At 37.0% G+C, this 12,763-nt stretch overlaps 2 protein-coding genes across 3 annotated transcripts; one reads left to right on the top strand and one right to left on the bottom strand.

Moving 5' to 3' along the window:
* Window positions 1–1,068: 1,068 nt before the first annotated feature.
* LOC113064759 (RNA polymerase II-associated protein 3) lies at window positions 1,069–8,237 on the bottom strand. 2 transcript variants are annotated; one of them, XM_026235680.1, is made up of 18 exons: window positions 8,119–8,237; window positions 7,041–7,203; window positions 6,828–6,971; window positions 6,651–6,752; window positions 6,328–6,455; window positions 6,130–6,251; window positions 5,241–5,311; window positions 5,060–5,170; window positions 4,854–4,981; window positions 3,952–4,073; window positions 3,796–3,866; window positions 3,034–3,126; window positions 2,863–2,952; window positions 2,705–2,793; window positions 2,532–2,637; window positions 2,363–2,457; window positions 1,485–1,585; window positions 1,069–1,411 (listed from the first exon to the last, which is right to left on the bottom strand). In XM_026235680.1, the coding sequence occupies exons 2-18, from the start codon at window positions 7,188–7,190 to the stop codon at window positions 1,326–1,328; spliced, it is 1,809 nt and encodes a 602-aa protein (XP_026091465.1). In that variant the 5' UTR covers window positions 7,191–7,203; window positions 8,119–8,237; the 3' UTR covers window positions 1,069–1,325. The 2 variants fall into 2 exon arrangements, with proteins under 2 accessions (XP_026091465.1, XP_026091456.1); XM_026235671.1 differs by having other exon boundaries at window positions 2,705–2,952.
* Window positions 8,238–8,574: 337 nt separating this feature from the next.
* LOC113064773 (mitochondrial inner membrane protease ATP23 homolog) lies at window positions 8,575–12,023 on the top strand. Its single transcript, XM_026235692.1, has 6 exons — window positions 8,575–8,860; window positions 9,700–9,745; window positions 9,822–9,903; window positions 9,976–10,113; window positions 11,357–11,440; window positions 11,509–12,023. Exons 1-6 carry the CDS (start codon window positions 8,635–8,637, stop codon window positions 11,710–11,712), a joined length of 780 nt encoding a protein of 259 aa, XP_026091477.1. The 5' UTR covers window positions 8,575–8,634; the 3' UTR covers window positions 11,713–12,023.
* Window positions 12,024–12,763: the final 740 nt, after the last annotated feature.

Below are 12,763 nucleotides of genomic sequence, written 5' to 3'. Positions count from 1 at the left end.
ACAGAAACTGTTAAACGCACCAACTTAAATAATAAAATAGACTTACCGGTTGTGGTCCATAAACAACGCCTTCTCCAGACAGACAAAGAGGGAACTGCACCATCTTTGAGGAATAATCTTTGTGCGAATCAGTCATAAAACTGATTCAGATTGAGAAAGCTCGCTGTCCTCAGCAAAATGTGCTGCACATAGTTTTACACGTGGATTATAATTTTCGGGAACTGAGTTAAACACTAGTTGTAACCATTAATCTCCAAGTACAGCGTCCCTGGGAAGCCCAAACAAAGGTGATTGGACTCAGAGATGAAAACAACAGCGTTTCAAACGACATGGCGACAAACACAAACACAAACGCGGCTCTTCCTCTTCTCCGTCGAAGCGCAACAAGGCCACGCCCCCTGTTCGTGAATTAATGTGGGCGGAGGTTAGTCAAAACACTGTTTTAGTGACGTCATTCCTGCAGGACCTAGAGGGATGTAGTCCAAACGGGTCGTTTTTGTAGGTGAATTCTGTTAAATCAAATATCTCGCTTGGTATTGAACTAGTTTGAGCTTTAGAATTTTACAGATATTATTTATACTCTAACAACATTACACACTAACTTAAGTTTAAAACACGGGATCACGAAAAACAGGACCTTTAAAGGAAAACTTTGGATGGATTATTATTTGTTTTAAAGTTATTAGATTTGGATGAAAGATGTTTTCATTTGTGTCTCTGTGTCACAGAATTAGTCAGAAGTAACACGGTATGGGGTAAAGTTATCAATTATGCTTCTATGCCAAAAATCATTAGGATATTAAATATTAAAGATTGTGTTCCTTGAAAGTATTTTGTAAATTTCCTACTGTAAATATATCAAAACAAAATTTTTGATTAGTAATATGCATTTGCTAAGAACAACTTGATGTTTTTTTATTTATTTTTTTAGCACTTTCAGATTCCAGATTTTCAAATAGTTGTATCTCAGACAAATATTGTCCTCCGAACAAACCAGACATCAATGGAAACATGATTTATTCAGCTTTCAGATGATTTCATGCATCTCATTTCAGAGTCAGGAGTCCGTTTGGATTTCATGTTGACTTTAATATTGCATTTAGTACAGAAGCAGATTGTGAAGACATACGAGTCATATTAATATCATCTGTAGTTCTGCTCATCTGCACCGGAGACACACTCATGCAGGAACCAAATCAAGCAGAGTTTAAAGGCACAAAGCGTCTTTTCTGAGGTCGGATTCATTCACACTAAAGCGGTGATGTTTCCAGTTCGGCTTCACCTCATACTGATACCCGAGCTCCAGTTTTCAGTCCAAACAGAGGTCAAAGGCCGTATTTCTTCTGTAAGTCTTGCTCAGAAGCGTCTCCCGCTCCGGCGCGGTGAATCCAGTCGAACAGCTCCTGTAAGACTGACAGAAAGAGAAGCGTTTGTGTTAATCTGTGTTAGTGTTTGTGTTATTCAGTGTCTGCGTGTGTTTGTACTTTTCTTCTCGGCGGACGACATGAACATGACGCTCATGTCAAACCTCCTCACGCTCGCCAGGCTCCTCAGGACGGACAGCAGGAGAGACGCATCTTCAGCTCTGAAATCACACAGGAAGTGACATCATCGTGCTGGCAGTAAAGGCACACCGGCGATGAGAACTACGGTTCTTAATAAACTCATAGTATTCTTTAATAGTTTACAATTAGCTTTAATTTTTAGATTATCAAGTGTTCATTTTTGGTAATTTGGTAATTGTCATTGTTATTTTTTATGTATTTTTTAGCAGCTGTCATTTATTTTTATTTCCATTTTAGTAATTGAAGGACTTCAACTAAAACCAATTTCTTTTTTATGTTTTTCATTTTTTTAATTCACTTTAGATTCCATTTTAGTTTCAGTAAACAATAACACGGTTATAATTAACATTATAGTTACAGTTTTAATATTATTGGTATACTATTATAGAAGTTATTGCTATTTGGAATTAGCTTGAATTTTTAGATTTTCACTTTTAATTTAGTTTAAGTAATAATTTTAAATGTTGTTATATATATATATATATATATATATATATATATATATATATATATATATATATATATATATATATATATATATATTTTTTTTTTTTTTTTTTTTTTTTTTTTAATATATTTTCTATTTCATTTTAGTTTTAGTAATTTTAGTAATTCAACTTGTATTATTTCAGTTAGTTGCCAGGTAAAATTTCTAATTTTCATATCTGTTTATCATTAGACATTTATATTTCATTTCACTTGGTGAAAATGATTTTTTCGTCTGTTTTGGTGAAGAATAACTCTTTAGTTGCTTTAGTTCTGGTTACAGTAGCTCATGACGGTGGTCTGGGACTCACTGAAAGCAGCTGTGGAAGCTCCTGAGGATGTGGTTGAGTACATCAGGCTCCAGAGAGTTCTGGAAGATCTTCAGATAAGCGTCTGGGCTGATTTGCTGCAATGTTAAACACTGAGATAAGACGCACAGATACAGGACAGAGAGGAGAGCGTGAGCGGCACGGACATTACCTTCAGATATCTGTAAGTGGATTGTGGGTGACATCTGATCTTCCTGAGATCGGCCTCCAGCTGGAAACTGTTGCTGGGAGGAGGAGGAATCGCTTCAGCATCGGCCCTGAAACACAAAACACTCGTCAGTCTCGGTCCAGCTCCAGGAGAGCTTCATCACATCGTCTTCTCACCTGGACACGTCTGAGACCTCCTCCGTCTTCTGGGACACAGGAGCGTCCGAGATCTCCGTCTTCTGGGACACAGGAGCGTCCGAGATCTCCTCCGTCTTCTGGGACACAGGAGCGTCTGAGATCTCCTCCTTCTTCTGGGACACAGGAGCGTCTGAGATCTCCGTCTTCTGGGTCTTGTGAAGCGGTGAAGACGTGGACGGTGAGATCTCTCCACCCACCTCCTGGATCTCGATCCTCCTCAAGGGTTTCTGGGACGACACAGACACACACGATGTGTCGACACTTAACATAAACTCAGAGATGAGATTCATATTTGGAGCGGCTCTCACAGTGGATCGGAGATGTTCAGGTTTGTGGATGTGCTGGATGCTTCTCCTCTGTTTGTTCTCCTCTGGAGCCAGAAGACCGCGGCTCCTCATCTCCTGATGAACACACACACACACACACACAGGTGAACAGATGTGAGATTCATGCATGCTCTCTGAGTTTGAGTCACTTGGAACCGTCTGTAATAGATGTCCAGATAATACTCTCTGAATACATTACAACACAAGATCTGAAGCTTTTCGGTTTGCTCTCGTACAAATGAATATGTTTAGAGGGTTAAAGGCTTCAGAATAAGCTGGGGTTAGTTTTATTAGCTTTTTTAGTTTTGCACAGTTTTGACTCCCAGTGAGCTAAAACCTTGATGCTATAAAGTCTAAAATATTAGCTGCGTAATTAAAAAAAAAAAAAATAATTTAAATACTAGATTTTTTTTTTATTTACTTGTGCAAATTACAGGAATAAAATAAAAACAATTACTAATTTTTATTATATATTATTTATATGTAATAACAAATAGCCGCAGTGAAACAAATCTTTGGCCAAGCCGCACAGCCATTTTTTTTCCTCAATCACAATTTTTAATCAGAAAAGCTGCAATTCAGATTTTTCCTTTTTTCTTTAAATGTTGTGCTCTTATTCAAACACAATTTTACAACTATAATGAAAAGATGCACACATCTGAACTCATCATTTCGGTTTTATCAAGTCATTTTACAGTCAGTGTTTAACAACACTATTGCAGCCGGACTGATGACTAGAATCACCTCGGAGAGTTTCTGGATCTCGCTCAGGGCCTGTTTGTTTCCCGGCTCCAGCTTCAGGACCTGCTGGAAGTCTGCAGACAAACACAAGCACACGTGAGCTCTTCAGTGTGTGTGTGTGTGTGTGTGTGTGTGTGTGTGAAGCGGTGGATGACGGACCGTCTGTGGCCTCTCGGATCCTGCCTTGAGCGGCTCGGGCCGTGGCTCTTCGGGCGAAGGCTTTGGCGTACGAGGCGTCCAGAGCGAGAGCCGTGTTACAGTCCTGCTCCGCCTCGCTGAACCTGCACAAACACACACACACACACACACACACACACACACACACACACGCTACAACTACAACTCATGCTTTACAATAATACCACGCTTCATAACTTTTTCATAAACTGAAAGCTTTTTCACAGCAAATGTGAAAGGAATAAGCCTCAGGCTGAAGGTAATGTAAACGTGTAGCACAGCTATATCTGTAACACTAGCCAATGATACATTGTATGTGTCAATCATTTTCTGTTTTTACACCAAAAATCATTAGGATATTAAGATCAAGTTCCATGAAGATATTTAGATATTTATCCCCTAGCGTAAATACATGAAAAATTCATTTTTGATTAGTAATATGCATTGCTCAGAACTCCATCTGAACAACTTTAAAGATGATTTTCTCAATATTAAGATTTTTTTTTTTTGCACTTTCAGATTTTCAGATATTGTCACATCAGTGGAGAGATGATTTACTCAACTCTGTTCGCTTTATTCAGCAGGAAACACATGGCTTAATAAAGTGTTATTTAACAGTTTCGCGTCACATTCTGAGTTTGCACTGCACTGTTTTTATTCATTTTGACTCTTAGTTCTGTCTCCATGGCAACACCGGAGCTGTCAATCAATAATAACACACAGGAAACAGTAACATCTGTTACTCATCTGAAAAAGCACCTCAGATGTTTCCTTTTTTTTCCATTCGTTTTACTAGCGACTTTAAAACAGTCCTCTGATTATGTAACTCTCGTGTCACCCAGCACTGCACTAGATAGTGAGCACACTTCTGAGGGAGGAGTCACCTGTGGAGTTTGAGGAAGGCCATGGCTCTGTTGGCGGGCAGCAGTGCGTTCGTCCCATCAGCCTCCATTCCTCTGGAGTAACACTCCACCGCCGCCTCGTACTTGCCTTCTTTAAAGTAAGCATTTCCCTGAAACAGAATCAGTGTTCACATCCACTATGATGAAGAAGAAGAAGAAGAGGAAGAAGAGGAGGAGACGTTTCTCACTCTGTCCTTCTGCACGACTGCTTCCTGTTTCCTCTGCTGTTCCTGTGTGTGTTGTGACGGCTCCGCCTGGCTCTCGCTCTTCTCCGCCGTCCGTCCGCTGGATCCCAGCACCTGGAACGAAGCGTGGGTCACTCTCGAATCTCACAGCACACACATCTGTCAAACCAGGTCACTAACACACCTGCTGGAGCTTCTGGATCTCCGTCTGAGCCTCCGCGCTTCCAGGATCCAGCTGGAGAACCATCTCGTAATCTGGACCAATCAACACAGACCAGATGGCAACTGGATAAAGATTTCTTGTGCATCTCTTATTTTTTCCTTTTTGATTTGAAAAGTATATAAAGGAAATGTATTCTACTAATCAATTTGGAATAACTTAATTTATGTTTTATGATGCATTTATAAAAAAATGTATGTATATATATATATATATATATATATATATATATACACTTTTTTTTTTTTTCAAGTAAATCTTAGTTTTATCTTTTAGGATTGTGTTTAACAGTTTTAAGAAAGGATGACAGAATAATGAAAATATCATAAAAATGTAATAAGCTCAAATAAAATAATCAGAATAACCTGGAGAGTTATGTGCTGAAAATTCAACTTTGATTACAGCAATGAATGTGTAACAATTACTTGTATTGTAATAATATTTCACAATATTGTTGTTTTTACTAAAATAAAATAATTAAAATTAAGTAGAATTACAGTTACGTAAGTTAAAAAAAAATAATCCGAATACTTCTAATTAATGATGCTGAAGACAGCGATAAATTACAATTTACAATATATTTACATAGAAAACATTACTCTATATTGTAAAAATATTTAGCAGTTTTTACTGTATTTTTAATCAGGTTCCAAACTTTTGACTGTTGTATATAAAAAAAAAAAAGTTAGGTAATTAAAAAGGCTTTAAAATGTAAAGCACTCTGAATAATTGTTGTGTGCATAAATAATGAATCATTTCGAATGATTCGTGAACCAGTTCAACTGAATCACTGATTCAGTTCACTCACAAATTCATCGCTAGATTAACTTCCATGATTAAGAAAGCTTCAGACCTTGGAGAGCGTCCTGGTGTTTGTTGAGCGCCACGCGCGCCGCCGCTCTCCTGATGTACGCTTTGGTGTATTTCCCGTCCAGAGCGATGGCCAAATTACAGTCGGACTCCGCCACGGCGAACCTGTGGCGCACAAACGCTCTCATCAGCACCGATGCATCAGAACACACCTGTATGAAGACGGGAGAAGCTGCAGTACTTCTTGAGTCTGTAGAAGCAGGCCGCTCTGTTGGTGGGCAGGACAGGGTTGTACGGATCCGCGTCCATTCCTCGGGTGTAACACTCGATGGCGCTGTCGTACCGGCCGACACGGAAGAACTCATTCCCCTGAAACATTTAAGAGGTCATTAATAAGAATTTCCACAAGTCGATTTGGTTTTAGTGCATGTTCCTTTAAATGCTAATGAGCTCTGCTAAACCCCGCCCCCTCTTCCCTTCTCTTTAGCAGCAGAGCTTTCTAACGAACCACATGAGTCTCATCTTATGTCACGTTGATGCTTAAGGAACTGAACACGAACAGACCTTCTCTTTCTCGGTCAGCGCTAGATCTCTGTCCACCGCAGGCTCTTCTGAGTCCGACTCGTTGGAGTGGACCGGGCTCTCCTCGGCGTCCAGCGCCTTCTCCTGCGAACACACAGCGTTCATCAGTCGTCCATCACATCTTCACACACATCAGAGCGTGAATCTGAATCACATTACCACATCGAACTTGTCCCAGGCCTGATAATCGTAGGATTTTATGCGCTGCGTCTCCTTTTGCTCTTTCAGAGCGCCGTCGGTCCGCCGCTTCATGCTCTTCTTCGTCTTCTTATAATCTCTGTTCCTCACCGGCGGGAGAGTTTTCTGGAATTAAACACACGTTAGCGAACACAAGCAGCTGGATGTGAGGAGCTGGGGATGTGGAAGGTTTACCGGCGGCTCGCTGATGTCTCCGGAGCGAAGCTGCTGGTCTTTCTCCTTGACTTCTTCCTCCCAGTTGTTCAGCTCCTTCAGGAAGTTCTGCAGATCTTCTGCGTTCTGTCGCATCTGGATCTGCAGCTCCACCGCTTTATTTCCCGACATCTTCTGCAGATTCCTGTGACAAACACCGTTTCACCTGATTAAAACTACTAAAAACTGTTTATTCAGGCAACCGCTCCTAACATGTAACGGGAAATAAAACCATCCTAAATATACATTTAAGTGTTTATTATATATATATATATATATATATATATATATATATATATATATATATATATATATATACATATATATATTATAAAAGTTATATAACTTTGAGAAAGCTTGCAGAATAAGATGTAATGTCTCTGTACTGTGATTAATTAACTAGAACGTGATGGTGATATCTATTAAATAATTATTTTACAGTTTACTATAAAAAAAACTACTGTCATCAAAATAATAATAGGCATTTAATTATTTGATAAATAATAGTAATAATTAAACAATGATTACTTGTTATGATTTTAAACGCGGTAACTACAGTAAGTAACTTACACTGGCGGGAGACTACGGTTACCATGGTAACTCTTCGAAAGTTAAACTGACAACAAAGCGACCCTGAAAAACCCCGCGAACTACAGATTAATCAGAGATTTCGCGAAATAAATAACGTTAACAGGTGCTTGTTGAAATGAAATCTCGTCCGTCTGTAATTCTAGAATATTCTCTGTATCTGCGACTGAAACAACTTCACCTCCAAGAGCAGGTTTATCACGAGCTGTGTGGAGATAAATACCGAGCTAAACGATTCTTCTACACACTGGTAACGTTAAATCAATTAAGTTATAATTTACGTTACTTGATCTCAAATATCTTAGTAAAAACGTGGATTAACGTTACTGGCCTCCTAGCACACATGTGGAAAATCAATTTAAGATAATAAACTTCTCTTAAAGACGCATGTTTAGAGGAACTCATTCAGACGTGTTTAACTGGGCGGTTTTAACAGCAGTGAAGAGCGGAATCAGAAGAGTTTGTGTCAAACCTGAAGCGATGATGAAGACCTTTCGATCAGTAGTTTGTGTTCAGCGCCATGACAGCACAAACTCCACTGTGCGCACGTGCGAACTACGTCACGCACACGACACGCACTGCGCGCGCACGTAATGGTGCCGAACAAAAAACGAAAATTCTAGAAGTAATTGTTTTCTTTATTACCCATTTTTGGTTTTTATAATGCTCGTTTTTTGTCAGGATATGACATATATATTTCATAGAGAGAGGGAGAGAGAGAGAGAGATAAAAAAAAATATCTGCTTGTGTCTAGTTGTGGACTTTTATTTTGAAAAGAAAAACAACCTTGGGGAGGTATTATTTTAAAAAATCCAAAAAATATAAAATAAGTACCGCCAACACTTAGTAGATTCAGTAAAAATCCCGAGCAATTTAATTACTAAACGTTACTTTAATCCCGCTCTCTCTCCTCTCCTGCTTCCAGTCACGTGACTCGCGGACACCCGCCCGCGTGACCTCTGCGTACACACACGCGCAGATCGGAGCTATGGCTCAAAACAGGGCAGAAGAAGATGAGTTTATTAATAAAGCGCCGCTGCAGGAGAGCAGAGAGACTGAAGAGGAGAGGAAGAGGAAGGAGGAAGAGTTCGGCTACGGTTTGTATCCCGAGCGCAGCGGCAGCGGCAGCAGGTTCAAGCAGGGCTCGATCGGAGAGAGTCTCTTCACCTTCAGACACAAGTGTCACATCATGCTGCAGGTCGCCATGGACACGAGTAAGAGAACACGCGAGTGATTCCGTTATTAGAACATTACAACAAGAGTTGATCTTACAGAAGTATGCAGTAATGTTTTTGTAGAGAACTGTACACACACACACACACACACACACACATACACACACACACACTCACTCACTCAGTCACACACATACACACACACACACTCACTCACTCAGTCACACACACACACACACACACACACACATCACTGACACACTCACTCACACACACACACTCACTCACTCACACACACACTCTCTCTTTCTCACACAACACACCTCATGTTTTTTATCATCTCTATGGAAGCTTGTTTTCATCACGAATTACAAGGAAAAAATAAAAGATTGATTATGAATTTTTATCTCACAATTCTGACTTTTTTATAATCTAAAAAACTTTTTTTTTACAATTTTGACTTTCTTTTTTCTGAATTCAGGGTTGAATCCCTCTCTCAAACTAAAAGTAATTGTGATTTTCTTTAGTTTTATTATTATATATTATTATTATTATTATTATTATTATTTAATCTCACATTTTTTTCACAATTTTTGCATGCTGCCAGCAAATAAAAATATATTTTTAGAAGGTGATTATGATTTTTTTTCATGCAATTCTGAGTTTACATTTCAATTTGATTTTATTATTTAATTACATTTATTATCTTGTCTCTACCATTGAATTTAAAATAAAAAAGGTAATTCCAAGTATATTCAAGTATGATTCATATTATTTTAATGTCACATTTTAGATTTTTTTTTTCTAAGAATTTTTAGTTTGCATCTGGCAATGCTGTTTCTTAACACATGAACTGAAGCGGTGCGTGTCTCCTTCAGGTCCTTATGCTAAGCTCCTGCTGGGTGCGATGAAGAGCTCCGGCTGGTAAGAGCCCTTCACATGAACTCTTCCTGCGCGCTGCTGATGTCTCACTGACGTTTGTGACTTGATTTCCTCTCAGTACAGTTCATAAAGACAGACATTTCTCCTGTGAGGACTGCGATGGGACGGTCAGCGGTGGCTTTGATGCTGCCACCTCTCAGGTGAGACCCAAAAACACTTGATGAGTCAGAAGAACGGGACGGTGTTGGTCTGACCCGAGTCTGTGTGTGCAGATCGTCTTATGCCAGAACAACATCCACCAGCAGGCTCACATGAACCGTGTGGTGACCCACGAGCTGATCCACGCCTTCGATCACTGCAGGGCCCGAGTCGACTGGTTTAACAGCTTCAGACACCTGGCCTGCTCCGAGGTGAGGACACCGGCCAGAGCATCACTACATCAGAGAAACCACATCTAAAATACGCTAACCAAAATAAATAGATGCTTTTAAAATACAAAAAAAAAATAGAATCCAAAATATAATGTTAAAAAACATATCTAAAATATAAAATACGGAAACCAAAATATTTATTAAGAACCTGAAATAAAAAATAAAAAAAAAATCCAAAAAAATGTAAAAAAAAAAAAAAAAAAAGTGTAACTATAATAAAACATTCTAGAATCCACATTTAAAATTACAAATAATATAATAAAAAATAAATCTTAACCATAACGTACTGAAATCAAAATAAAAGCTTTTAAAAAACATATAAAATAAAAATAAAAATCCATAATAATATGTTAATGAACATCTAAATAAAAAAGTGTGACTATAATAAAATATTCTAGAATCCACTTCTAACATTAAAAATAATATTAAACAAATAAATCCTAACCTAACCCTAACCCACATCTAAAATATAGAATATGGAAACCAAAATAAATGCTTTTAAAAACCTCATTTAAAATAAAAGAATAGAATCCAAAATACAATGTTAAAAAACACATCTAAAAAATTATATTAAATTAATAAATTAAACTGTAAAACAATAATAAAATTAAACTATAAAAAAATATTATAATAAAAATTAAAAATCACATCTAAAATATATAATACTGAAACCAAAATATTTTAAGAACGTCATATATAAAATTTTAAAATAGAATCCAAATTAAAATGTTAAAAACAAAAAAAGTGTAACCATTATAAAACATTCTAGAATCCACATTTAAATTTAATTAAAAATTTAAAATAATATAATACACATCTAATGTGGCAACCAAAATAAATGCTTTTAAAAACCTTTAAAAAAAATTGAAATTACATATAAAATAAAAAATAGTATCCAAAACATTTTAGAAACCACATTTAAAATAAAAGTAAATAATCTTACCAAAATTAAAATGTTTTTATAAATTGTAACCAAAAAATGTAATAACTGCATCTGAAATTAAAGAAGTATAACTTAAATAAAACCTTTTTAAAAACCACGTCACATCTAATATTTAAAAATAGTTAAACTAAAATAAAACCCTTTACAGAGACATTTGAAAAAAGTTAACCTGGTGCATTTTCTTTTAGTAAAATTGTAAACATCATGTTGGTTTTTTACATTTAATTCTGGTGTTAAATAATGTACAGCGTGAGACTCTTGTTTGTTTGTTCTCTTCAGATCCGAGCTGCTAATCTGAGCGGAGACTGTTCGTTCGTTAATGAGATTTCCAGATTTAACTTCGGCCTGAAAGAGCACCATCAGGTTTGTGTCCTCGGCTGTGTGTCTGGATGGTTTCTGGATGTGTGTGTTCATGTGTGTTCATGTTTTAGGCGTGTGTTCGCGGCCGAGCGCTGCGCTCCATCCTCGCCGTGCGCAAGGTGAGCCGGGAGGAGGCGGAGCTAGTGGTTGATGAGGTGTTTGACAGCTGTTTCCATGACCACGCCCCCTTCGGCCGCATCCCACACAACAAGAAAGACGCCAAGTTCGCCTACAGAGATTACGAGAACCGAGACCGATACTACGCTAACCTCTGACGCAAGAGAGGAATATAATCTACTGAGCTGTTCATTCACGATCAGGAAGAGTTATTAAACCACACACTTGTGTTTTTCATCACTAATCATTTCACAACAACATTAATGATGTTCTTTATCTGAGCATCAGTTTGAGATGGATGAGATTATTTATTGATGGGATAACGATCAAATCTGTCTTTGTGTATATGATTGTACAGGTTTTTATGAGCTATTCTTGTGAACATTCAGTGTTCACGGAGCCTCGGGTTTCTGTAATAAATCTGAAAACCTCAAATCACAGAGAATGAAATAAATGTTATTTTACACAAGTGTTTTTCTCAGTCGTGTTGTTGATCCACACTGTGGCTGTTAGTTTGATTATGGCCTCAAATTTAATCACAAATCACAAAAACATACATTATACATTAATATAAAAAAAATAATAATTTAAAAAAGTTATATTTCATTCAAGAGACAGGCCAGAGAAATTAATATTGATATTTTACACACTTTTTAATTTCTTTGTATATTAAATATTTTAGTAATTCAGGAATTTATCTTATATTATGCAAATACATTATACATTGATATTTTAATTTTATTCATTTTTTAAGAAATTAATTTCATATTATACAATTACTATTATACATTTTTATTCATTTTTTTAATTGACTTCAAAATGTATATTGCATTTGAGTATATATTAAATATTAGAATTGTTTTTATTATTTCAATTAAAAAAATGTTTTTTACTTTCTTATTTCAGATATTTATTTAGCAATGTATTCTTATTTTAAAAATCCTGTATTTAAATCGTGTTTTAGCGTCAGTTGCGTCGTTGACCCACAAGGTGTCGCTGCTGCTCTTTGTATTGTCTTGTATTAACTCTTATCTGACCGAGGACTAAATGTAAATGTATCGCTTTTCTGTCACCGATCTAGATATAATTCTCTGTTATAGACCAGCGGGTCCTAAATATGTAAAAGATTCAGATGAAGCAGTTCTTATTACATTCAACTTTTTGTGTCATAAAGAAGAAGTAAAAAGAAGAGAACATAGTATTTTATGC

Source organism: Carassius auratus, chromosome 4, assembly GCF_003368295.1.
Source record: "Carassius auratus strain Wakin chromosome 4, ASM336829v1, whole genome shotgun sequence".
In the NCBI taxonomy this organism is placed as follows: Eukaryota; Metazoa; Chordata; class Actinopteri; order Cypriniformes; family Cyprinidae; genus Carassius; species Carassius auratus.
Note: the sequence above shows the minus strand (reverse complement) of the source record. Positions and strands in the feature narration are given on the sequence as shown.

Bases quoted from the DNA above. Each gene is read 5' to 3' on its own strand.
- LOC113064759 (XM_026235671.1), bottom strand. From the start codon at position 7,190: ATGTCGGGAAATAAAGCGGTGGAGCTGCAGATCCAGATGCGACAGAAC. The intron at 3,867-3,951 runs GTCCGTCATCCA...GTTTGTCTGCAG, and splicing joins GATCCGAGAGGCCACAGACG to ACTTCCAGCAGGTCCTGAAG. The intron at 2,638-2,704 runs GTGAGAAGACGA...TTTGTGTTTCAG, and splicing joins GAGGTCTCAGACGTGTCCAG to GGCCGATGCTGAAGCGATTC.
- LOC113064773 (XM_026235692.1), top strand. From the start codon at position 8,635: ATGGCTCAAAACAGGGCAGAAGAAGATGAGTTTATTAATAAAGCGCCG. The intron at 8,861-9,699 runs GTAAGAGAACAC...TGTCTCCTTCAG, and splicing joins GCAGGTCGCCATGGACACGA to GTCCTTATGCTAAGCTCCTG. The intron at 9,904-9,975 runs GTGAGACCCAAA...CTGTGTGTGCAG, and splicing joins TTGATGCTGCCACCTCTCAG to ATCGTCTTATGCCAGAACAA.